This window comes from Ailuropoda melanoleuca, chromosome 2, assembly GCF_002007445.2.
Source record: "Ailuropoda melanoleuca isolate Jingjing chromosome 2, ASM200744v2, whole genome shotgun sequence".
In the NCBI taxonomy this organism is placed as follows: Eukaryota; Metazoa; Chordata; class Mammalia; order Carnivora; family Ursidae; genus Ailuropoda; species Ailuropoda melanoleuca.
This window is the reverse complement of record NC_048219.1, coordinates 192,180,500-192,207,622: the sequence shown is the minus strand read 5'-3', so window position 1 is coordinate 192,207,622 and position 27,123 is coordinate 192,180,500. Positions and strand designations below refer to the sequence as shown.

The 27,123-nt window shown below is 50.4% G+C and overlaps 1 protein-coding gene across 1 annotated transcript in view; it reads right to left on the bottom strand.

The window, feature by feature from the left end:
• Positions 1 to 9,713, bottom strand: part of EFHD1 (EF-hand domain family member D1) — a 39,401-nt gene extending 29,688 nt beyond the window's left edge. The window contains exon 1 of the mRNA XM_002917955.4: positions 8,972 to 9,713. Within this exon, the coding sequence (XP_002918001.1) occupies positions 8,972 to 9,279 (308 nt within the window). The 5' untranslated portion in view covers positions 9,280 to 9,713. The remainder of the gene's footprint in view (positions 1 to 8,971) is intronic.
• Between the last annotated feature and the right edge of the window lie 17,410 nt (positions 9,714 to 27,123).

Here is a 27,123-nt window from a genome sequence, read left to right as displayed (position 1 = left end):
AGCTTTACTTTTTCCTTTCCTGGAGTTTTTAAGTCTTTCTAGGGCTTGTCCACAGCCTGGCTCAAACACCTTGGACTACCTCTCAAGGGAATTAACACCAAGGCCGCCCCCTTCCCAGGGGATAGGGTCACACTGGGGACCCCCACTGTGGGGTGCCAGCTGCCGGCCCCCTTTGCTGGCCGAAGAAGCTGATGCGTTTGTGGCCAGGGCTCCGGGCTCCCTCCTCCGTCCCCTTCTGCCTCTCTTTCCCTCAGGCCCTGAGGCCCGCCTCAGGGAGTGAAACCCAGGCAGGGCCTGAGTGAGACCAGCCCAGATTCCCAGGGCTTGGGATTCAGAAGACTCCAGAGGGACTTAATTGCCTAGAACAGGGACAGTAAACTACAGCCTGCAGGTCAAATTCCACTCCCCAAGTCTGACTGGAGCACAGCCTTGCTGGTGGGTACCATAAATGGTGGGTTCTGTCCCACAGTGGCAGTTAAGTCGTGACAGCAGGGACCCGAGGGCCCACAGGCCAAATAGATTTACTGTCTGACCCGACTGAAGGAGTTTGCCCACCTGTGGCCTCGAAGGAAACCAGAAGGTCATACAGTCCATCCCCCAACCTCCCAAAGCCCTGCCCCAAATTTCTCACCCCAAGAAGTCAGACCACCCGCATCACAGTGAAGCCCCCGGAGAAAACGGCTTAACACCTTCCAGACAATTCTTTCCATTTCTCAGCAACTCCAACCGTGAGAAAGTTTTCTTCTCTACATTGAACCAAAACTGTAGTCTCCCCTCCTTGTGGCCGCCATGGTCACCTGGGTCCTCACCGCACTCCAGGCTGTCAGCTGCCATCCTCCGCCTCGAGGACCCTCAGTCCCAGGGCCTTCGGTGCTTCCGTGTCTCAAGGACCTGGATCAGTCCTGGCTGGCTGCTCTTCCCTGGCTGTGGCCAGAAAGACCAAGACCCCCTATCCTGAATGCAGCAGCCTGGGGTCATAGTGCCCCCCAGCGTCTTCACGGCGGCTGCTAGGCCGCAGGAAGGGTCTTGTATGTGCGTGGTGGACGGCCTTTCCAGGACTCGCATTCCTCTCTGTCAAGCAGCATCATTTAAATCCAGCTCCCTGTAAAGTTCATTTGAGCTTCTCGAGGGCAGTGAGTCCTCCGGATCAATCTGGATAACCAGCCCCCAGCAGGTGCTTCGCTGAATGAGGGGAAGAATGAATGGTGAATGGCTCAGAAACAGGAGGTCAAAGGAGGCTCGGCATTGCCATCATTACGGTACCACAGTGGATTATGGTGAGCAAATGTATAGGCACTGCGGGCCGTGGGAGCCCAGAGGTGGGAACACTAGGGAAGGGGTCACAAAGTGTCATGCAGCCCCGGAACCAATGAGTCCATGCCTGGGGTCCATGTTCTTGGCAGGTCGCTGACCCCAAACCAGGTTTCATCCTGCAGGACAGTGCGGTCCTTGCTCCAACGACCCAGAGGCCCCTGCACACGGGCCTTCCAAGGAGCACCTAGGATTGAGGACCAGTGGTGCTCTTCGATCACCACCACTGATGGGACACAGGAGCTGAAAGAGGCTCTAGAGGCAGGACACCAACATGAGGGGGAGACGAGCACTGAGCGTGTGAGGGTGAGCGTGAACGTGAGCACACGTGTCAGCAGGTGTGAGTGTGCAAGGGTGCACACGAGGCACAGATCTTCACGAAGCAGGAAACTGAAGGCGGATGTGGGCCAAATCTAGAGCACGTGCTGGGCTCCTCACTGGAGCATCTCTCCCTGGCTCACAGACAGGCCTGGCAGCCACAGCTCCCAAGACCCCACTCGCTCAGCACATTGTCACAGACCCACTGCCTCGGCCGCATCACGAAACCACACTCCCTAGCCCAGCGGAAATCAGGCCCTCCTCCAACCCAGTGGCAGGAGGCATTTCTATTTACTAGTTGGACTCGGGGTACAACAGGGCTAGAGTCTACACGAAGTCAGAGTCCCCTAGACATCACAGCTTGGAAAGCAGGTGCTTGTTACCTTATCTTGCAAAGGAGAAGGGAAAAGGGATGTTTTTTGCAAAATTTAAGATTTTAATAACACTGAATTTCAACTTTCATCGCTCCGTTTCAAATTCCTCTTACTCAAATTCTCATAACATGGGAAGGCTCTGTAAGGAGGGTGGAGGAGACTTCCCAGAGAGAGATGTGGGGAGCAGGGAAGGAGGAAAAAACTTCCTGCAAAGATCTCACTGCTGGGAACCGCAGAACGTCCGTCCAGCCCCCCTCCATGGCAAAGGGCTAGAAACAACCGTGCTTGAACGGGGCTGAGAAATAGTTCTAGTTCCAAGTCAAGGTGCCTTTCTTCCGGAAGCCGAGGCCCCAAAACAGAAGCCAGCCTGGGTTCTGGCTGAACGCCCCCCAGGAATTCAGATGAGCCCAGGGTTCTCTCTCTTCACCCTCAATCAGCCAGGGTCAAATGTGCAAAATCCAGTGCAGGTGAGGGAATGTCAACTCTTAGGCGGGTCACTGTGGACTGAAGCCACAATCGGGAGTCAGAAGCTCTTGCCTTTCTCTAAGGGGAAGAAGAGCACCTAGCTTCTATTTCTTTTCACGCAACTTTCCCATCCTCAAAGTCAATTCACTCAAAAGATGCACCTGAGAGTGGGTGCACTGTCTCTCTACTCCTCCTCCTCCTCCCCCCTCACCCCCTCCTCCACCCCCTCCTCGACTTCATCTCTACAGCAAATGCCTCCCCTCCAAGTCTACACCCCTTTCTCCCTCCCTAGTTCCATAACATCCTCGCCTTTCCCGGGCTCAGGGGTGATGCGGGTGTTGGAGGGGCGGCCATGACCTCACTGTTTCGGATTCTCCATAAAAAGACAACTCTCCCAGAGCCAAATACTCCTCTTCCCACCCTCTCTTTGAGGAACTGGAGCACAAGCTTCGAGTATAGCTGCAAAAACATCACAGGCACATTTCAAGATTGCTGCATTTGGGTCCTGCCTCTACGTGGCTGCCCTCAGTAGCTCCCTCTGCGAGAGGCCCCTGGAGAAGCCCGGGGGGTAATTAAAATTTCCTGTCTAGCCTTAACCTCCACCAGCTCGTGTTACAGCCCTGGACACACACACACACACACACACACACACACACACACACACACACATACACACAGAGTCAGGTTCTTCTGGGCCTCCTCGTTCTTCATTTAAAATCAGGCCACTGTTCTCTTGGCTCGGGCTATCCAGTAACACACTTGGAAATGAAGAGGGAACTTTCTCTGGCCAGGTGGAGGATGCCTCTGGCTTTCCACACTCACTCGAAAATTCTCTTCCTCCTACAACACACCATTTGGGAGCCAGGGTCATGCGCATGGGATGCCCTAAGGATACGAAGACAAGTGACCCCCAGCCCAAGACCCCAACATGCTTGCAGGCTGGGGAGGATCCGGGTTTTTCTCCAAAGCTTGACAATGTAAGACATCCCTAAGCAAAACACTTTCTTTTCTTTCTTTTTTCCTTTAGCAAAACACTTTCAAATAGGAAAATCAGATGTCAAAGATCAAGGCCCGTTCCGCAGTACGTGCACGAATCTTTCTAGCCCTGAACAAAAAGAATGGACGTACTTTGTACTCGTCAAGTCAGGTTCTGAATGAACTAAGGCGACATCACAGCCTGGATCTAGAAACTCTGATTAAACAGAAATTCTTGCTGAAAGTAAGTGCACTCCTGGCACAGGTGGGGGTTTTCTATTGGTTTTGTGTTTTGTACTTAGATGGCAAGTCCATTTCATTAGGATGGGGCTCTGGGAAGACTGATCCCCCTTCTGCTGGGGGCAGGGAATCATGCTGGCTTTGTTTAAGGCTCTGACATTCCCCCACTCCCTCCACTCAGGAGACGAGGAGGAGCCCGTCATGGGGCCACATGGACTGGGCAACTCTGCTCGCTTGCAGTATTGGGGTGAATAGGACCCCCCCAATTCACAGCCACCCAGACCCTCAAACTGTGATCTTATTTGGAAACAGGATCACCGCAGATGTAATAAATTAAACTAAAATGAAGTCATACTAGATTAGGGTGGGCCCTAAATCCAGTGACTAGTGTCCTTACGCCATCAAGAACACCTGACCAGACTTAGCAAGGTGGAGCTGGAGCAGGGTGCCCATAAGCCAAGGGGTGCCAGGGCCTGCTGGCTACACCAGAAGCTACAAGAGGCATGGAAGGATTCTTCCCTAAAGCTTCTGTAGCTAGCAGAGCCCTGCCAACACCGTGAGTTCAAGTGCCAAGCTTCAGAAGGGCAAGAGAACACATTCATGCTGTCTGGAGCCACCAAGTTACGGGACCTTGTTAGAGCAACCCTAGGACACTCCTCCACTCCTCCCATCCACAGAGCCTGGAAGGGCAATAAGGGAGGGCACAGCCCCAGCGAGACCAATGACTCAGCAAGCGGCCAGGGCGCCACTCTCCAGCTCAAACTGCAGGAGAAATCAACTTCAGAGGATAATTCAGACACTGCAAAGTGGTTTTGAATTTTTTTTTAAGATTTTATATGTGTGTGTGTGTGTGTGTGTGTGAGAGAGAGAGACAGAGCACGAGTGGGGGGGCGGTCCCAAAGGGAGAGGGAGAAACAGATTCCCCACTGAGCAGGGAGCCCGATGTGGGGCTCGATCCCAGGACCCTGAGATCATCACCTGAGCCGAAGGCAGATGCTTCACCAACTGAGCCACCCAGGCGCCCCCTGGTTTTGAATTTTAAGCAGAAAAGGACAACACAAAGTTTGCACATCCACCAAAATGACAGCTATGTGACCATCTGAAACCGAGTGCCACAAACCTCGTGGGCCCTCGCCGTGGGCCCGGCGTGGAGTTAACAATCTGCTCCACATGCATTAGCTTAGTTAATGCCCACAGTAACCCCACAATGCCCGTACTGTTCTAGCCTCACTTGACAGAAGGGGAAACCGAGGCACCGAGGTTTTCAGTAACCCTCCAGGTAGCAAGCTGTAGAGGCAGGGCCTGAACCCAGGAAGCCTGGCTCCCCATTCCTGCTCTTCCCAGCCTCAGCGCTGCTTCTGCAGTGGGTTCAGTCTGGAAAGCCAGGCGATAGGAAATAAGCTGGGATTTTAACATGCTTTGGCTTTTATTTATTTATATGTAGAAAAGCAAAGGGAAAAGGAAAAGGGACGAAGAGGCCACACTTCGACAGGGGAGAGAAGCATGGTACCACCGACCAGTGGCTGCAGACACACTAGTGGCTGCAGACAGGTGTCGACAGGAAGGGGTTTCCTGGCCCCACCCTCAGGGAGTGGCCAAGGCGGCAGCAGCTAGGGGTCAATGCAGGAATGGGCCAGGGGACAGAGGAATGAGCAATCCGGTTTTCAAGATGACCTACCTATGCATAGTTGAAAAATTGCTGGGTTTTTTTTTTTGAAGTCATGCAGGACAGCAGGAAGAAGAACCCACAAAAGAGGGCCAGCAAGGAATCAGGGCTGGGCTGTGGGCAAAGCTGGGACCAAGGAGCCCCTCAGCAGGCAGCAGAGGGCCAGCAGGACAGGCGGCACTGCCAGGCCAGGCCAGGTGGCAAATCCCCGAATGCCAAGCCCCACAGCAGCCTTTCCAGGTGCGTGCGGGCCCACGGCCTGCCCCAGCCTGGGCAAGGGTAGCAGGGACAGGAGATGGGCTGATGGGCTCAGGCAGAGAAGGTCCCAGAGTCAGCTGGCCATCTGGAGAGGGGTGGAGGTGGCAGGAGGGCAGGGAGGTCAGGGGGCTGGCAGGGGGACGGGCCAGACTTAGTGACTGCGGGCACGGCAGGGCCCCTTCACAAGATGAGGGGTTCCATCACCTAGCGTCACTGCCACGTGCTGAGCCGTGCTGAGCCGTGTCAGAAGTAGCCAGGTGACAAATCTCTCAACCCAGGGCCGGCTGACGCTGATGAGGTAGGGACAGCCAAGTCCCGGCTGCCCCCCAGGTGTGAGGAACGGGTAGACGCACAGAGAGGGAAAACCAACGAGCTCAGAGAGTGGGTGCTGAGTTTGTGGAAGCTCGGGGGTTGGGGCCATGCAATCCCTGTTTCTGCGGGGTATGGGGAGCCTGAAGCTCGGGCCGGGCACAGGGACACAGGGCTGGAGCCAAAGTGGGGGCACGATCTGCAGCAAAGGGCTCCCCCCTTCGAGGTCGCATGCCGTCTCAGCAGGTCACCCGTTCATCTCCCCAAAACCTGATGAAAGGAACAACTGCCTTCATTCTACAGATGAAAGGCCAGAAGTGGTTAAGCAACTTGCCCAGGTCAATAGTCACAGCTAATGACCCCTGAATAAGGGGGCTGTATCCCCACCCTCCCCACATTCAGGATGCATAACTGGGTCTTGATACCAGGTTGGGGGGGGCCTTGACGAACACAGTGGAGAAAGAAAGGTAGCACTTTCCGGGGGCCCTGCCCCAGTGGCCACAGCAGCTACCTGGGAGGGTAGCCATTGTGTCCATCTTACCAGCAAGAGAACCAAGACTTAGAGAGATTAAGTAGCTTGCCCAGGGTCACAGACCCTAGGCCCCATCAGCCCTGTGTCTGTCTGAATCCGAAGGTGGCACCCTTCCCCCGCTGGTGCTCGGCTGACTCTACCCAGAGGGGCACTCTGCCTCTCCTGCCTTCCTGACACAGCACGCTGATTCCCAGAAAGGCTTCTGTGCACCAGCTTGGGCCTTGGATCCCACTCCCTGATGACAGGAGCTGCCAGTCCTGCCACAGGACACTCACGGCTGAAGGGGAACTAAGCCGCAGGCCTGAGCCTGCCCGCAGTCTGCGTCCAGGATGACCTCTGAAGGTCATCACAGCCAAAGCAGCCAAAGCATCCTTCCTCAGCAAGAGCCCCCAAGATTTGCCAGTGAAAGCCCTTCTTCCCCACCGCCAAGGCCCAGCTGCTAGGGGTGGGGCACGTGACTCAGCCTGGCCAATGGGAGCCACAAATTCCCCTGGCCACAGCAATTGGTTCAGAGCCAGTAAGAAACAATACTAAAGCTAAAAAGAGAGAGACAATAAGGCCTTTGCTGTGGTTACTCTTTTCTACTGGACATACTGGAGCTGCTGTGGCCTGCCTGCCACCACTAGGGATAAGCCGCCTGAGAATGGGGACAACACAGAGAGGAAGCTGGCTTAAGAAAATGAGAAACTAAGCACTGATAGCATCATCTGAGCACCAGATCCAGCCATACCTGACACCAACTGTGAGCCAATTAACCCCTTTTTGTTTATGCCCATTTTCGTTGAGAGTGACAGAAAACACAGCCTAGAATTCTGCCTGACGCCACAGCTCTGGAGAGCTATCCTGTAATGCCAGGCACAGGCTGGGACCCTGGACCACACGCTGTCTTTCCTTCAGGTTGACCCTGTTTCCTCAGAATGCCGCCTTGCTTGAAGACCCTATGTGGACTCCCTGTATCACTCTCAGGCAGCCAACAAACAGATTTATCCTTTCACACACTGTTCTTCAGGGGAAAAAGCAATAGCATAAATAAATAAAAAGAAGCCCAAGTCACCTCAAAGCAACCTGAAGATGGAGGTCCCCAAGATGCACTCCCCCCAATCCAGCTGGACTGGGAGTAACTGCTGGGACATGGGAGCAAAGGAGCCTGAGCAATCCTCCCCAGAAAGGCATAACCCCAAGCATAACCCCAAAAAAATCAAAGGGGCGCCCACAAACCATTCACCCATTGCTTTTCCATCTCCACCCCAGACGTTTTTGTTTTGTTTTTTGCCGGAAACTCAGCCTTCCTTAATTATCCAAACTACACCCACTAGGTATGAACACCAGAGAACAGTGCCTGGAAGAAAGGGAAATCAGCACGTGGAGGAAGCAGAGGAGGCAGGGAGGCTCCGGGTGCCAGCCTCTGCTGACCTCCGCAGAGGCCGAGGCTGGACGGCAGCCCAGCCTCAGGAAGGGGCCAACGCTCTGGCCACACAGTGCCTTTAAATAGAACCTCCACGCGGGAGGACAAACACATTCCAAGCGCTTTTAAAAACGCCCCAAGCATGACCTGGCCAGAGGCCTCTGCTCCCCCAGGCATTTTTCCGGTCTTGGCCCAATTCTGGAAATAATATTAATAGCTCGGTTAGGACCTCAGGGTGTGCAAAATACTGTATGGCCTTAAAAGGCTGGGACGATGACTGCCCTCACTCTCCAGATGAGGAAACTGAGGTCCAGGGACCTCCCAGAACGCAAGGTTGAATAGTGGGGGCTCTCTACGCTGCCTCCAACGCCCAGCAGCTTCCCGGCTCGGCGCGGCTTTCATCAGAGCAAGCCCCCGTCGCGCCGGCTGCCAGGGGCTACGTCCTCCGACGGCCGCCTCCTGCCCAAAACGCCATAAGGGGTAAAACAGATATGGCGACGCCACCAGGAGGCTCCCTGGACACACTCCTCCAGGAACGTCCCGATCTTTTGCAACGAGTTTAACCAACTCTCAGTTCTCAGCTTCTTTGAGTACATCAGACCCTGCGCGGCAGCCAAGGATAACTTTCCGCTTTTGTTTTAAAAGATAAAAGGACAATGGGGCTAATTTCTCCCTTGGGAGATAAAGTTAAAGCTGGCAGGTGAGGCGCTGCGCGATTCTGTTTCCTAGAAGTTGCGCTGCGGGCACATCTTGCAACCAGCCGCGGAGGGGGCGGGACAGGCCGTCGGGACCCGGGAGCTTGGGACGCGGGCTCGGCTGTCCCAGGGAACGTCTGAGTTCAGTCAAGGAGAGCTGCGGCCACTGCTCTCGGTGTCCCCGCCCAGCCAGGTCCCCCCCGCCGCGCCCGCACGGGCTCCGGGCGCGCAGAATCTGGGGGCGTGGGCTAAATGCTAAGGGCACCCCGGATCTCCTACATTATCTCACCCTGTCCCACCAAAGCTGAGCCAGGACTCTGGGCCAGAAAGATCCGCCCACCCCATCTCCCCGCTCCCTCCCTCTCGGGTCCCCGGGCGCAGGGTCCCCCGGGGCGCACGGCGCAGGGCTGCGCGGGCGCTCACAGTTTGAACATGCTCTCCAGGTCCTTGATGAGGCGGCGGCTGAACTCCGGGAACTCGGTGTAGGGGTTGAAGATTTTGCAGCGGCGAGGCCGCGCGGTGCCCTCGTTGATGTCCAGCCGTCGGGTCAGCAGCGCACTCAGCTCCGCGTCCGCGCTGGCGGTGGGCACCCGGGCGAGGGACTGGGACTCGGATTCGGGCTCGGGCTCCAGCGCCGCGAAGGCTCGGGGCGCGGGCTGGGGGCGGCCCTCCTCCGCCTCCTCCCACTGCAGTCGCCTCTGCAGCTTGCGCGCCAGCTCCTGGCTGGCCATGGCGACGGATGTGGGGACCCAGGGACGCGGAACCCGACGCGGGGACGGGCGGACCGCGCGCTCCTCGCGGGCTCGCGGCTCGGCGACGCTGTGCCCAGGCGGCCGGAATCCGGCGGTTGGGTAGAACTGCGGGCGGGAGAGGGGGGCGGGCGGGGCGGAGCTGCGGCTTTAAGGAGGCGCGGCGGCTGGAGGACCCGCCCGCTCGGCCAGAGGCCGCAGGTGTGCCCGCGTCCGGGGGACGCTCACCCGGCTGCCCCTTCCCCGGGACTCCGGACTGGAGGCTGACCGCCCCTCAGGACGGAAAGTGGACCCTCGGATCAACTCCGACCTTGCCTCCTGCGCCCGGTCGGAGGGATCCTGGGGACCCCGCGGTCCCCGGGGAAACGGCAGCGGGAAAGTCTCATGACCGTTTGGGCGGTTCCTCTCTCGTTCCACAGACGTACGCCGACTGGAGGTGCTCGCGGCCCAGGACAGGCTGGAGGTGGGAAAAACCCAGCGCCCCGGGGTGACGCCCACTGGTCGCGAGGTCTGGGAGTGGGAGGCGCCCGCAGGGAGTTGCTGAGTTTCTGACATTCATTGAAAATAAATGTTGCTAATATATACTAAAAATACTAAAGCCAACAGAAAAGAGAGCAAGCAGGGGTGACAAAACTCGTGGCTCCCCCCAGAGGCAGGACCCCCGCGTGGCTTCAGGGGCTTCAGCTTTTTCCGTGAAACACACAAGAAAGAAAAGAAAAGGAAACTCAAGAATAAATAAATAAATAAATAAATAAATACATAAATAAATAAATCAGCATTTTTAACAAGCGGGTAAAACAAGTACGGTCGTCATTCTCCCTAAGGAAGGCTGATGCCGACGGCTGTTACATCAGCCAAGCGTTGTAAACAGCGCTCGGCGCCCGCCTGGACTCTCTCTGCTCTTNTCGTCATTCTCCCTAAGGAAGGCTGATGCCGACGGCTGTTACATTTTTTTTTTTTTTTTTTTTTTCCCCCGCTGGGTTGTGCGGCCTGCCAGGGGCTGAGGCATCTATAGAGGCCTAGTGAAAAAAAGTTATTTAAGGGCGCCTGGCTGGCTCGGTGGGAAGAGCCTCCAACTCTTGATCTTGGGGTTGTGAGTTCCAACCCCATGTTGGGTGTAGAGATGACTTAAAATAAAATTTTTTTAAAAAAATAGAAGAACCTAATAGTTTTGCCTTTTCTTTCACTTGTGAGTAGAACGTAATATTGAAGATTCTCTGGTTACTGAGAGTGGATTTTGAATGCAATTCAACGTTGTCATTTAAGTTTTTCTAAAGGAGGAAACACTCTTTTTTACAGCTTTATTTAGTGTTTGGACTTGGGCAAACGCTTGGGGTACCATCACTGCGATCGAGGTCATAAACATATCCATCACCTCCAAAAGCTTCCTTGTGTCCCTCTGGTTTTTGTTTTGGGGAGTTTTTGGTAAGAACACTGAATATGAGATTTACCCTTTGAGATTTTAAAATCCATTTGTTACTACATACCCGTGTTAGACAGTGGGTCTCTAAGGAAGCACTTCCGCGTAGTGTGCATATGAAATATGCTGTCATCGGGGTGCCACTCAACAGGCATCTCACCTGCAAGGGACAGAGTTTGGGGGCTGTGCCCACCCCTGGCAGCAAAGCCACAGATACCCATGATGCTCAGCAGGCAACACCTAGCCACGCCCAAGAATGAAGTCTCAGTATCTCACCAGGGACCCAAGGTGAGTCACAGTCACTGCCGTGGCTTGGAAAAGCCCTGCTCCCCTTCTCCCCTTCAGAGTCCAGCTGGGTGCCTGACAAACTCAAAACATGATTGCCGAGTGATGGGTCAGTATCAGCACTTACTAGGCAAATATGACCCATGTCTTGTAAAATAAATTTCTTTTTAAGATTTTATTTATTTATTTATTTGACACAGCACAAGCAGGGGAAGCTACAAGCAGAGGGAGAGGGAGAAGCAGGCTCCCTGCTGAGCAGGGAGCCCGATGTAGGACTCGATCCCAGGACCTGGGATCATGACCCAAGCCGAAGGCAGACGCTTCACTTACTGGGCCACCCAGGCACCCCTGTAAAATAAATTTCTATATAAAAAAGAGTAAAGGGAAAGGGATCAAATTACGAACAGTTGTAAATGCTGGAAGTCAGATCATTTCCATTCTCTTTTTTTAATTCTCATTTTTCTGAATTTTTTACAGTGAGTGTGTAAACTGTTATAATCGGAAAACAAATGTTGGGGTGCCTGGGTGGGTCAGTGGTTAAGCGTCTGCCTTTGGCTCAGGGCGTGATCCTGGCGTTCTGGGATCGAGCCCCACATCAGGCTCCTACGCTGGGAGCCTCCTTTTTCCTCTCCCACTCCCCCTGCTTGTGTTCCCTCTCTTGCTGACTATCTCTCTCTCTCTCTCTCTCTCTGTCAAATAAATAAATAAATAAATCTTTTTTAAAAAAAAATGTTATTGTTTAAAATGAAAAGGTGCCAGAGGGTGGGTATTGGCTGTAGAGCAGCTGAAAGTGCCTCACCCTGTGTCATCCCACGAGCTTGTTGACCGTCCTCCAGAGTGGCCAGAGGACGGTCTGCATTTCATCGGGGGATCAAATGTGTTTTAACTCTTTTGCGCAAACTTCTTCTTCAGTGACTGCTGTGTAACAAACCATCCCCAAACCCGGTGGCTCTAAACCACATTTACTTTGCTCACAAATCTGCAATCTAGGGCCGCCTGGGTGGCTCAGCCGTGAAGCATCTGCCTTCGGCTCTGGTCATGATCCGAGGGCCCTGGGATCAAGCCCTGCATCAGGCTCCCTGCTCAGAAGGAAGCCTGCTTCTCCCTCTCCCACTCCCCTTGCTTGTGTTCCCTCTCTTGCTGTCCCTCTCTGTCAAATAAATAAATAAAATCTTAAAAAATCTGCAATCTGGGTAGAACTTCATGGGACAAATGTCTTTTCTGATCCATTTGGTGTAAGCAGGAGCAGCTCCAAGGCCGGGGGCAGGAATGACTGGAAGACTCATTCCCTCACAGATACGGAATCGAAGCTGGCTAATGCTCGGGTCTTCCTTTGCTCTGTTGGCTGGAGCTCCTACACACAGCCCCTTCATAGGGCCTAGGCCTCCTGAAAACATGGTGGCTGGGTTCCCCGTGCAGGCTTGTAAAGAGGGAATCGCCTTTTCTTCTTCTTCTTTTTTTTTTTTTTTAAAGATTTTATTTATTTATGTCAGAAAGAAAGGGGAGGTGAGGAGCGGAGGGAGAGGGACACGCAGACTCCGTGCTGAGCACAGAGCCCAAAGCAGGGTTTGATCCCAGAACCTTGAGATCAGGGCCAGAGCTGAAATCCAGAGTCAGATGCTTGAGCATCTGAGCCACCAAGGCGCCCGAGGGCGTCGGGAATCAGCATAGCTGAGCTCTACTGGCCAAGGCAGTCACAAGGAGAGAGAATATAAATCTCCACCTCTCGGTGGAGGAGTGACAACATCACATCTAAGAATAGTGAGTGAGATGGGATACATACTATTGTGGCCATCTTTGGAAAATACAATTTGCCTCTTCTCCCTCTGCAGGTCCCTGCAGGACTGAGTCCTATGCCAGTTCTGTGGCTTCTGGGCAAGAACAGATAGATCTTTCAGGCCGGATGGGTTGGCACAGGTTCCAGGCCCTCTGGGAAGGGCTGACCTGCAAGTCACAAAGAAGACGGAATGAACCAACTTCCAGAAAGGGAAAAACCTTTCCAAGAGAGCAGAAAGCTGGGGACACTTCCATCCTCAGAGGCATTTGGCCTCTTGCTTGTGTTTGCATGACCAACTTCTTTAACAAGTCAAAATCTCAAGGCTCTGATTTGTTTTAGAGGAAAATGTTTGGGGGCACCTGGGTGGCTCAGTCATTTAAGCATCTGACTCTTGATCTCAGCTCAGGACTGGATCTCAGGGTTGTGAGATCGAGCCCCGCACTGGGCTCCACGCGGGGCAGAGCCGACTTAAAAAAAAAAAAGTTTGTCCTTTAAAAATTAAGTCATTGTTGATGCCATGTGTTCTTTCCGAATTTCTTCATACTATCCCTCATTGAAGTGAAAATATTCTCTCTTTTTTTTTTAATACATTTTATTTATTTATTCAACAGAGAGCACAAGCAGGAGGTAGGAGCAAGGGGAGTGGGAGAAGCAGGCTCCCCGCTGAGCAGGGAGCCCCATGTGGGACTTGATCCCAGGACCCTGGGATCATGACCTGAGCTGAAGGCAGATGCTTAACTGACTGAGCCACCCAGGCACCTGAAGTGAAAATATTCTAAAATTAGACAGTGATGATGATTGCACAACCCCATGAATATATAAAAACCACTGAATTGTACCTTTCAAAAGGATTAATTTTGTGGTATGTGAATTGTATCTCAATAAATCTGGTAATTAAAAAATGGCAATATAATCCATTGCCTCTTAACATAAATGAGAAGAACATTGTTTTCCATATTTGTATATGTCTTTCTTTTATTTTCTTTTTTGAGGGGGTTGGTGCAGAGGGAGAGAGAGAATCTCAAGCAGACTCCTTGCTGAGCGTGGAGCCTGACAACGTGGGGCTCAATCCCAGGCCCCTGAGATCATGACCTAAGCCAAAACCAAGAGTCAGACGCCCAACCAACAGAGCCACCCAGGTGCCCTGAAACTCAAATATTATTGATAGCAAATACTACCAATTGTTCACCCTGAAGTCACAGGTTCTCCTTGTTCATCGTCCAAGAAAGTGTCTCCAGGGGCGCCTGGGTGGCACCGTGGTCAAGCATCTGCCTTTGACTCAGGGCGTGATCCTGGCATTGTGGGATCGAGCCCCACGTCGGGCTCCTCCACTGGGAGCCTGCTTCTTCCTCTCCCACTCCCCCTGCTTGTGTTCCCTCTCTCGCTGGCTGTCTCTCTCTGTCAAATAAATAAATAAAATCTTTAAAAAAAAAAAAAAGGAAAAAAGTGTCTCCAAATACCCCCCTGTGAATAACCATAGTTTGTCGATTGTTCTTTCAGGTAAGAAATAATGTTCCCGGGGCGCCTGGGTAGTGCAGTCGTTAAGCGTCTGCCTTCGGCTCAGGGCGTGATCCTGGCGTTCCGGGATCGAGTCCCACATCAGGCTCCTCGGCTAGGAGCCTAGGAGCCTGCTTCTTCCTCTCCCACTCCCCCTGCTTCTGTTCCCCCTCTCGCTGGCTGTCTCTATCTCTGTCACATAAATAAATAAAATCTTAAAAAAAAAAAAAAAGAAAAGAAATAATGTTCCCTGGGAAAGGGGCCTCGTCCAACTCGTAGTGCAGTCAGTCGTATACATGCTTTTCTCCAGATAACTGCCACACTTTGGTCTTCAGCAGAAGTGCTTCATGTGTACTTCCCAAATATTAATTCAAAAGACATGCACTGAGATCAATGAACAGAAAAGAGAGCCTAGAAATAAACCCACACTTATATGGTCAATTAATCTATGACAAAGGAGGCAAGGACATACAGTGGTGTTATGGAAGGACGTGTCAGCACCGCTAACTCAGGAAGCCAGTGGGTGAACCGGCGCTGCCAAGGCCACCGGCTCCGTCCCTGGGAATCCCGAGGGGACTGGACAAATCGAAAGCACTGCTCACGGCTAGGTTTGCAAACACTGTTGCTGAGCAAACTCAGATAAACTCATCACAACAGACACTAATAACTCAAGACACAAGGGTTTGGAAAAGGGCAGAGGAGAGCTTTATTTCAGGTGCCGCCAGCCAGGGGAGGTGGCAGGCTCGAGCTTTAACAGGTGGCCTCTGCCAACAAGAGGGACCCCGAGAGTTTTATAGGAGAAGTTCAGGGAGGTACAAGAGAGCAGGAAGAGTGGATGGTCATGGGTGCGGGGCAGTAAGCGTTCAGCCCTTGACCTTGGGCGGGGAAGGGGATTGTGGGGTGTGGTCTTCCAGGCATTCCATTGCTGTCAGGGATTTCTGGCTTTGTGGTTAGAATGTTCACGTCATTGTGAAAGCCCCAAGAAAGTGTGATGAGAAGTAACTCTTGGGGTCTGTCACTGAGCGAGAGGGCTCCCTGACAACGGGGAAAAGATGGTCTGTAGCAAATGGTGTTGGGAAAACTGGACAGCTACATGTAAAATAACAAAACTGGACCATTTTCTTACACCATACGCAAAAATAAACTCAAAAGGGATTAAAGACCTAAATGTGAGACCTGAAACCACAAAAGCTCTCAAAGAACACATAGGCAATAATTTCTTTGACATCAGCCATAGAAACATTTTTCTAGGGGTGCCTGGGTGGCTCAGTCAGTTAAGCATCCGACTCTTGGTTCCTGCTCAGGTCGGGATCTCAGGGTTGTGAGATGGAGCCCCCAACCCACTCCAGGTTCAGTGAATCCCCTGCCGGAGATTCTCTCCCTCCTCCTCTTCCTCCCCCTCTGCCCTTCCCCTCAGCTCCTGTTCATGCACTCTCGCTCTTAAATAAATAACTAAATAAAATCTTTTTAAAAAAAAGGAAACATTTTTCTAGATGTGTCTCTTCAGGCAATGAAAACAAAAGCAAAAGGAAAGCTATTGGAACTACACCAAAATACAAAGCTTCTGCACAGTGAAGGAAACCACCAACAGAACAAAAAGGCAACCACGCGAGAAGGCATTTGGAAATGATATGTCCAAAAAGGGGTTAGTATCTAAAATATATAAAGAATTTATACAACTCAACACTAAAAACCCTAAATATCCAATTGAAAATGGGCAGAGGACATAGACATTTTTCCAAAAAAGACATACAGAAGGTCGACACGTGAAAAGATACTCAACGTCTACCGGCAGGGAAACGTAAATCAAAACCACGATGACATATCACCTGACACCTGTCGGAATAAAAACATGAGAAATAACAAGTGTTAACAAGGATGCGGAGAAGAAGGAATTGTGCACTGTTGGTGGGGTGCAAGTTGGTGCAACCCCTGTGGAAAACAACATGGAGTTGTTTAAAAATAGGGGCACCCGGCTGGCTCAGCTGGTAGAGCATTCGACCTTTGATCTCAGGGTTGTAGATTTGAGCCCCATGTTGGGGATAGAGATTAGTTAAAAAATAAAAATTTTTTAAAGATTTTATTTATTTAGTTATTTAGTTATTTGACCGAGAGAGAGAGCACAAGCAGGGGCAGTGCCACCCAGGTGCCCCTAAAAAATAAAATGTTAAAAAGAATTAGAAATAGAAATACCACATGATTCAATAATTCCACTACTGAGTATTTACCCAAAGAAAATGAAAATACTAATTCAAAAAAATATAAACATCCCCATGTTTTTTGTTTGGTTGGTTTTGTTTTTGTTTTAAAGATTTTACTTATTTATTTGACAGAGGCAGAGGGAGAAGCAGGCTCCCCACTGAGCAGGGAGCCCGATGTGGGACTTGACCCCAGGACCCTGAGATCATGACCTGAGCTGAAGGCAGATGCTTAACTGACTGAGCCACCCAGGCTCACGTAGAGATTTTATTATTAAATAATCTCTACATTCCACATGGGGCTCAAACTCAGAACCCCAATATCAAGAGTTACATGCTCCACTGACTGAGCCAGCCCGGGGCCCCTGCAGCCCTATATTTATTGCAGCATCATATACAACGGCCAAAATATGGAAGCAGTCCAAGCATCCATCGATAGATGAATGGAGAAAGATGTGGTGTCTATATACAATGGAGTATTACTCAGCCATTAAAAAGAATGAAATCTGGGGCATCTGGGTGGCTCAGTCGTTAAGCTTCTGCCTTCGGCTCAGGGCGTGATCCTGGCATTCTGGGATCGAGCCCCACATCAGGCTCCTCTGCTGGGAGCCTGCTTCTTCCTCTCCCACTCCCCCTACTTGTGTTCCCTCTCTCACTGGCTGTCTCTCTGTCAAATAAATAAATAAAATCTTAAAAAAAAAAAGAATGAAATCTTGCCATTTGCAACAACACGGGTTGATCTTGAAGGTAAAATGCTAAGTGAAATAAGGTAGCCAGAAGAAAGTGATTTCACTCATATGTGGAATTTAAGAAACAATAGGGTAAACAAGGGGGAAAAAGGAGACAAATCAGGCTCTTAACTGCAGAGAAGAAACTGGTGGTTGCCAGAGAGGAGGTGGGTGGCGGGATGGGTGAAACAAAGGGGATGAAGAGTACAATTATCTTACAACCATTTTTAAAAATTAAGTAATTGGGGCGCCTAGGTGGCTCAGTCAGTTTAAGCAGCTGCCTTTCTCTCAGGTCATGATCCCAGGATCCTGGGATCGAGCTCCCCCCGCCCCAGTCCCTGTTCATCAGGGAGTCCGCTTTTCCCTCTCCCTCTGCCTGCCGCTCCCCCTGCTCATGTGTGCTCTTGCACACTCGTGCTTTCTCTGTCAAATAAATAAAATCTGTAAAAAAAATAATAATAATTAGTCAAGTAAAGTAATCTCTACACCCAATGTGGGGCTCGAACTCACAACCCTGAGATCAGGCGTCTCCTGCTCCCATGACTGAGCCAGCCAGGTGCCCCAAGAGCACACTTACCTTGATGAGCACTGAGAATTGTATAAAACTGTTGAATCACTATATTGTACACCTGAAACCGATGTAACTGTATGCTATTTATACCTACATAAAAAAAAAAGAAACGTGTACTGAAGAATCAGAATCTATTAACATTAAGAATTCTCCTTCATTAAAAACGTTGTTCTGTGAAAGGGAGGCTGATGTGCAGGGGGCAGGAGCGCCTGGCTCTGGGGGTCCCAAACAGACCAGGTTCAGCCGCTCACCACGGACAAAATCCAAAGGCAGAGGGACAGGCAGTGGTGGAGCGAGAAACGAATTATTTCAGTGAGGCTGACTCTGGCAGGACAGGGGTCTAGCAGCTCGGAGATGGTCTCCAAAGTGCCGAAAATACTTTCAGGTTTGTATGAGGAAAATGTGGGACAGAGGTCAGTGGGTACGTGCAGGTGGGCCGTGAAGGGCAAATCCATCATGGTCCTGGGGTCAGTCCTGCGGGGTCTTCCTGGTCCAGGGCAGGCCTTATCGCCTGAGGGGTAATTTTGGTGCCTTCAGGGGACCTTTTGCCCTCAGGGTCTTTTGTCTGAGTTAAGAGATCAGCTGGAAAGAAGGATCCTCAATTAGAAAGTTTGAGGTCAGGGGCACCTGGGTGGCACAGCGGTTAAGCATCTGCCTTCGGCTCAGGGCGTGATCCCAGCGTTATGGGATCGAGCCCCACATCAGGCTCCTCTGCTATGAGCCTGCTTCTTCCTCTCCCACTCCCCCTGCTTGTGTTCCCTCTCTCGCTGGCTGTCTCTCTCTCTCTGTCAAATAAATAAAATCTTAAAAAAAAAAAAAAAAGAAAGTTTGAGGTCAAAATGGAGGTATCAAGTCCTCTTTCAATTTTACCTAAGTTACAACCTATTTCCACCCACATCTCACACCAGTGTTTTATTTCTGCCTTGGTCCCATTTGTTTTCATTTATTTTGTTGACTGTTCCCTGCCCGCCCCTAGAACGTAGGCCCTGAGGGCAGGGACCTTGTCATGTTTTGGGTGTTATAGGATTTCTTTTCCTTTAGTGCCCCGGGTCTTGGTCACGCCTCTTGGAAGAATGATGAGGTAGGCGGGAGGAAGAGCGGTGGGCCACAAAGCAAGGTTCGTTGAGAGTTCATAAGGTTTATTGAGTGATAGAACAAAGCTCCTGAAGAGGGAGGGGACCTGAGAGGGTTGCCACTAGAGTTTCTAAGTCTAGGGGCCTCCATGAGCCTGTTAGCCAATCAGGTTTTTGTCATCTAGCTATCACGTGGGAAAGGGTGGAGGGCACCCTCCAGGGGTGGTGTCAAATCCTTTTAACGGCAGTTTCCTCCTAGGGCGGGGCCCCTTGTCCCTGATTGCCTTTCTCCCAACTGTCCTTCATCATGGGGGACAGCCCCAAACACCTACAACGGGAGCAGGGCCTGAGTTCAGAGGATTTGAATGAATGAGGTTTTTTGATTTTTAAGCCAAATGCCGCAGAGGAGGGAGTCCACACTAGGCTCACTGCACTTCTGTGGACGCCAGACGGCAGAATCAGCCGCAGTGCCCGTCGACGGGGGAGGAGTTGGGTGCTTTCTGCTTACACACACAGAGCAGAATACTTGGCCGCCATTAAAAGACACAAGGTAGATGAATATCTCTTAAAATGTGGTCCAGAGAACTACTTTATGAATCTAAGACATCATTGACCTTTTGCAGTGTGTTTGCACCAATGGCATAAAAGCAGAGATGGGTAAAACTGATGTCCCCTTAGCCTACATCAAGGCAGTGGCACCAAGCTCTACTGAGAATCATTGTATTCTCCTGTTTTTTGTTTTGTTTTCCTCTCTCTTGTTCTGTAGTTTTTAAAGAGGACTTGAACTACCTCCATTTTGACCTCAAACTTTTTTTTTTAGATATAAACTTTTCATTTGAACGTTTATATATTATATACAGGGATGTGATATTTACAAGGCAGATCATTTCCTTCTTCAAAAGATTATATGCTTATTATTTGCACTTTATCCTATTTTCTTTTTTTTTTTTTAAAGATTTTATTTATTTATTCGACAGAGATAGAGACAGCCAGCGAGAGAGGGAACACAAGCAGGGGGAGTGGGAGAGGAAGAAGCAGGCTCATAGCAGAGGAGCCTGATGTGGGGCTCGATCCCATAACGCCAGGATCACACCCTGAGCTGAAGGCAGACGCTTAACCGCTGTGCCACCCAGGCACCCCCTATCCTATTTTCATCTCTACATTTAAAAGAGATAAATTACAGAGCATCCAAGGAAGAGCAGGAAAAAGACAAAAGAATTGAAAATATGGTCTCCTTAAAAAAATTAAAGGGATTTTTGCTCCCCGTGGAATAGAGAGGGGTGTTTTATAAGTAACTAAAATCCTGTTAAAGGTGGATATTGACCCCTTTTTCCATCCCTGTAAAATGGGAGACTTAGGGGTGCCTGGGTTGAGCATCCAACTCTTGGTTTTGGCTCAGGTCGTGATCTCAGGGTCACGAGATCGAGCCCCATGTTGGACGCCGTGCTCAGCCCAGAGGCTGTTTGAGGTTCTCTCTCCCTCTCCCTCTGCCCCTTTCACTCATGCTTCTGCTCTCTGTCGCTCTAAAGTAAATAAATCTTTTTTTTTTTTAAGGGAAGACTGAATGTAGATGATTTAAATTGTTGCAAGGCGGGCAGGGGGCAGGGGTGGTCACCATCCATCCATCCTTGAAAAAAGGATTGCTGATGCTGGAGTAGGTCACCAAGCACAAGAGGGTGGTCCCTGAGATCAGTGTGGGTGGGAGGAGGGGTGGAAAGAGGAGTGGAGAAGTGGCTGGGGGCTTACTCCACGGCCTCCTGCCATTTCCCAGGTGTCTGTAATTAATGGGACCAGCCCTTTTGCCTCTGACTACGACCTCACCCGCATTGTTGCTGCTTACCAGGAAAGGAATGGTGAGTCATAGGTATAGTTCATTCAGCCGCTTCTCAAGGACCTTCCAGGTTAGTGGGACCATTGGACAAAAACCGAATTGGAGCCCTTGGGGTGCCTGGGTGGCTCAGGTCATGATCCTGGGGTCCTGAGATCGAGTTCCACATCGGGCTCTCGCTCAGCGGCGACCTTGCTTTTCCCCCTGCTTGTGCTCACTCTCTCTGACAATAAATAAAATCTTAAAAAAAAAAAAAAAAAAGAATCGGAGCCCTTGTCAGGATGAAAATATCAGTACTAGTGAATACTCAGTGACCTTGACCTCAGACTTTCTAATTGAGGATCCTTCTTTCCAGCTGCTCTCTTAACTCAGGCAAAAGACCCTGAGGGCAAAGGGCCCCCTGAAGGCACCAAAACTACCCCCTCAGGCGATAAGGCCTGCCCTGGGCCAGGAAGACCCCGCTGGACTAACCCCAAGACAGTGATGGATTTGTCCTTCACCACCCACCTGCACGTACCCACCGACCTCTGTTCTCATATAAACCTGAAGTATTGTCGGCACTTTGGAGACCGTCCCCGGCCGCCAGACCCCTGTCCTGCCAGAGTCAGCCTCACTGAAATAATTCGTTTCTGGCTTCACCACTTGGCGAGTGGCCGAACCTGGTCTGTTGGGGACCCCCGGAGCCAGGCGCTCCTGCCCCCCTGCGCCCAGCTACAAAATGGCCAGGAGTCTCCTCTGGGAGGTACATTGAAATAACGGCCAGGAGAAAGCTGAGTGGGGTGCTCAGAACGTAAACTCAAGCTGGAGGAACTCTTCCCTGGATGTCAGCATCCCATCTACTTTCTTCTAACTCTTTCTTAGAGAGGTTTCCGGAAGATTCAATTATTTCTGCCTTTTCTCGCAGGATTTCATCCCAAGAGCAAAGTTTCGGGTCTTTGTTTTTGTTTGGGAAACCCTGAAAGTGACTCCTATCTGTCCCCAGGCTGGCTGCATCATCCCCAGTGGAAAGCCCACCGGCACTGCCTAAATGGGTTTTCTCCCCTTTCTTAGAATCCGTAACCACACCTTGCCTCCACGGGACCCCCTGGAAGGCCCTGGAAGGCCCCCGGCTGGCACGGTGGCAGAAGAAAGTCCTAGTAGAGAACTAGGGAGCAAAAGCTGTGGAGCTTTTTAAACCTGACTCCAAGCCTCAGGCCAGACCCTGAGGCTCCAACCCCAGGTCCCCAGGCCCCTTAGGCTCCAGGCATCCATGTCTGTGGCCTTGGAGACTCGTCAGGGAGGCCCCCCCAGGGGGGCAATGAGCTCAGACTCAGGTTCCCTGGGTGGCCTCAGCTTTCTCTTCAAAGGTCAAAGAGACTCCAGATGGTGAAAGCTGCAACAGAGAAAATACTCACCTCCCTATTTCTCACCTGATAGAAGCAACAAAAAACTAGGAGTGGGTGAGGTTGGACCCTCCCACGGGCCTAGGATTCCCGGCAGGGGCTGTCAGAAGATAATCCCCCCCCACCCGCCCCATCTTCTCCTCACCCAAGCCCCTCAGGGTCAGTGCCACCCTGGGGAGCCTTTTCCTCCCAAAGTTCCCCCAGTCAGTCAACTGTTGGTCCCGCCCCCTGAGGCCACTTGATTTTCTCCCCTCCCTGCCCCCCACCGACCTCAGGCCAACCCAGGGCTTGCAGGGAAGGGCAATGGGTGGCAAGGCCTCCCCTTATGGGGCCTCACCCAGGCCAGAGGGATTGGTCCAAAACAGTGCTGTCCAAGAGAAACAATGCATACTTTTTATTTTAGAATGTGTATTTTGGGGATGCCTTGGTGGCTCAGTCCGTTAAGCCTCTGCCTCCGGCTCAGGTCATGATCCCAGGGGGATGGAGTCATACATGGGGCTCCTTGCTCAGCAGGAAGCCTGCTTCCCCCTCTGCCCGCTGCTCCCTCTCCTTGTATGCTCTCTCTCTGACAAGTAAATAAGTAAAATCTTAAAAAAAATGTGTATTTTGTATTTTAAATTTTCTAATAGCCACATTATAAACAAAGTCTAAGAAAACAGGTGAAATTAATTTTCGCAATATTTTATTTAACCCAATACATGCCAAATATTATCTTCTTAACATGTAGTCAATATAAAAAATATTAATGAGATATTTTGCGTTATTTTATTTTGTAGCACAGCCTCAAAATTTGTGGTGTGTTTTATACTTCCAGCTCCTCTCAGCCCGTCCAGACACATTTCCAGTGCTCAGTAGCAGCTGTGGCTGCTGGCTACTGTCTTGGATAACTTGGGACTAAGAGACAGGTCAGAGTGGTCTGCTCCCTGGCTCTGACCCTCAACTGAGACATTCCTGTCTGGCCTCATCTCTGGCCTCCAGGCCCTCTGGTCTGAACCTAGGCCATTGACTTTTCCTCAAAATGCAAGGTACCCAATCTACCCAGATCCGACCCAGTGCTCCATGGATGCTAGACCTTTCTGGGATAGGATCCGAAAATAAAGACCAAAGGGTGCCACTGGCCCCAGTCCCCGGTGTCCTTACTGGTTTCAGTCTGGGGTCCCAGCAATGGCTGTAGGAAGCTCGTGGGTTTGGGTATAGCTGCTCCAGTATGAAGAGGGGACACTCCTGAGATTCAAAGGTTTGCCTCGTTGCCCGGAACTTGCTGATGGGACCATTTCTTAAGAAGTTTGAGGATATCGGCACGTCTGGGTGGCTCAGTTGGTTGGGCATCTGACTCTTAGTTTCAGCTCAGGTCATGATCTCAGGGTCATTGGATCGAGCCCCTCGTCAGGCTTCATGCTCAGTGGGGAGTCTGCCAGAGATTCTCTTCCTTTCCCTCTGCCCCCTGCCACATGCTTGCTCTTTCTCTCTAACAGTAAATACATAAATCCTAAAAAAAAAGAGAGAGAGAGATTCTCTTTCCCTCTCCCTCTGCCCCTCCCTCTCCCCAAATAAATAATTTAAATAAATAAATAAACCTTAAGAAGTTTGAGGATATTATACTTCATTAATCCCCTAAGTTCCCAGACAGTCTTTACATGTAGCACAGGGTAAGATGGCCTAAGCTATTTTTGGCTCTTCCCTTCAGACACAGAACCAGAAGCCCTTAGTCATGGGGCCAGAGTTGGGAGGAGGAGGGCAGCAGTATAAATTCTGGCTCTCACTCAGAGGCTGTGTGACTTTGAGTAAGTTACTTAACCTCTCTGAGATTCTGTTTTCTCATACATACAGCAGAGGTAATACCACCTACAAGACATACAAGGATGTTCTGACAACTGATTGCATGTAAAGCACTTAGCAGGTATTGAATTAACGTCACCCTGCTGATAGATGTTGCTGCTAAGTCAAGCTTTGTTTATTGATCAACATACAGGTAGCAGAAAGACTTGGATCAGCCACATCTGGACAGAGACCCTTTTAATATCATATTGGCTGATACCTCTGAACTGTGTGGTTTTTAAAAGTTAAGGCAAAATTTAAGAACACCTTGGACCCATGAAGTAATCACTCCCCATAACCTCCTCCTCCCAGCCCCTGGCAGCCACTAATCTGCTTTCTGTCCCCATGGATTTGCCTGTTCTGAATATTTCACATAAACACAAGCACATGCTACTAGGTCCTTTTGTGTCCAGCTTCTTTCACTTTTCGTCACGTTTTCCAGGCTCCTCCAAGTCGTAGCCTCTGTCAGAGCTTCATTCCTTTTGGTGGGTGAATACTATTCCGTCATGAGGATGGACCACTGTCTGCGTCTCTGTCCACTTATTGCTGGACATTTGAATTGTTTCCCTTCCCTAGTTTTCATGGCGAATGCTGCTGTGAACAGCACGTACCGCACACCTTAGGGCTGGAATTGCAGGGCCATGGGCTAATTCTGCAGAACGCTTCTGAGGAGCCTCCAGAGTATTTTCCACAGTGGCGGCATCTTTGACCTTCCTCCCAGCAATGTAGGGGGGTTCTACTTGCTCCACATCCTTGCACCAAGCATTCTCTCTCTCTCTCTTTTTTTTAAGATTTTATTTATTTATTTGACAGAGAGAGAGACAGCAAGAGAGGGAACACAGCAGAGGGAGTGGAAGAGAGAGAAGCAGGCTTCGCATTAAGCAGGGAGCCCGATGCGGGGCTTGATCCCAGAATGCTGGATCATGACCTGAGCTGAAGGCAGACGCTTAACGACTGAGCCACCCAGGTGCCCCTCTTTTTTTTTTTTTAATATTTTATTTACTTATTTGAGAGAGCAAGCAAGAGAGAGAATGAGCAGGGGGGAGAAGCAGAGGGAGAGGGAGAAGCAGACTCCCTGCCGAGCAGGGAGCCTGACACGGGACTTGATCCCAGGACCCTGGGATCATGACTTGAACTGAAGGCAGACGCTTAACTGACTGAGCCACCTAGGCACCCCCACTGAGCATTCTTATTACCAAGTAAAGAAAGGCTTAAGGAACTAACCGGCACATGCCAGCTCTCCATCGCCTGTGTGGACCTTTGTTAAGGTCAAGTACAGACATTGGGATGAACAGGCAGTTCACAGAAGAGGCAGCCTGAATGGTCCATAAAAGTGGACCGATGCTCTCTGCCTCACTGCTAATCAGCGCAATGCAAATTAGAACCACAATGGAAGAACACTTCCTACTCATTGGAGTAGTAAACATGAAAAGGTCAGACCAGGGGCGCCCGGCTGGCTCAGTCAGTGGAGCAGGGGACCCTTGATCTCAGGGTGGTGAGTTCAAGCCCCACGTTGGGTGTGGAGCCTACTTTCAAAAAAAAAAAAAAAGAAAAAAGATTGGCCAAAGCTTAGCTTGGCTGGGTGTAGACAGTGAGCGTTCTCATACACCACTGGCCGAGAGTGTAAATTCCCACAACCGTTTGAAGATTCGCATAGTTTACTGCTAGTAGGTATATATCTTAGAGGAATTCACACAAAGTCAGAGATAAGAATCCAAGGAGACATGTTTAAAAATATTTACAGCTATTGGGGCGCCCACCAACTCTTGATTTCAGGTCAGGTCATGATCTCATGATCGTGATCGAGCCCCACATCGGCTCTGTGCTCAACGGGGAGTCTGCTTCTCTCCCTCTCCCTCCCCCCCAGTTTGTGCTTTCTCTCTCTAAAGTAAGTAAATAAATCTTTTAAAATATTTATAGCTATTGATGGAATTCAAGAAACACTACCCCAAAATATGGCAACTGGACATATTGAACTTTTTTTTAAAGATTTTTTTTTTATTTGAGTGAAAGAGAGAGAACGCGTGAGGAGGGGAGACATAGAGGGAGAGGGAGAGAGAGACTCTCAAGCCGACTCGCCACTGAGTGCTGAGCCCCACGTGGGGCTCGATCTCACAACCCTGAGACCATGGACCTGAGCCAAAATCAAAAGTCAGATGCTTAACCGACTGAGCCACCCAGGCGCCCCTTGAATATTTTTAACTGAAGGAATTGAAGAAGTGGAAGATGCAGGAAGAACTTTTTGACCTTCCCCTGAAGCAAGTCACAGACCCCCGGTGAGAGGTGCCCTCTCGATACCCAGAGGAAGGAGTGTCCTTATCTCCAGGACGCCAAGAAGAATCTGAAAAAACCAGCCTTGTTTTCCCCAGTTCACTACCCTGAGCTCACACCCCCTTGTCTTATCACATTTTTCCATGATTTTTCACTCTTCATCGTCATCAGATCCAGCATCAAAACGTTCAAGTGTAACTTTGGGTCTTCGTTTTCTTGTGAAGGCGCTCATTCACATCAAACTTACAGTAGATACACTTGTGTGCTTTTCTCCCGTTAATCTGTCTTTTGTTACGGAGACCCAGCCAAGAACCTAGAAGATATTTCCTCCCCTACACCACATTGTCGTAGGAGGCAAAAAATGGAAACAACCTAATGAAAACACCACAGGTATGCCCATCAATTTGCTTGACTCACAAAAATAATGTTGAGTGTTAACGTTGGTAAAGAAGGATACACTCCTATGGCCATACCAAAGAGAAATGCACACGTGTGCACTGAAAGACATGTATCATAATGTCCATGGCAGCTTTTTAAAAAATTTTCATTTTTTTAAATTAAATTTTCTAATTTTTTAAAAAGATTCTATTTGTAAGTAATCTCTACACCCAGTGTGGGGCTTGAACTCACAACCCTGAGATCGAGAATCACACACACCACCGACAGAGCCAGCCAGGCACCCAATGGCACACAAATTCAGCTTAATTTAAAAAAGCCCCAAACCGCAAACAACCCAAATGTCCATTCATGGTAAAATAGATAAATAAATTGTAGCAAATTCACGCAATACAATTCTACACGCCCGTGGAAAGAACTGCTTGAACACGTAACTTGTGGGACTCTGTACACATAAGGTCAGGAGAAAGAAGCCGGCATAAAAGAATATACCCTGAATGTTTATATAAAGTTCAGATTAAGCAAAAGTGACATTTAGTGTTAGAAGTCAGGGATGAGGGTTGGGGGAGCGACTGGGAGGGG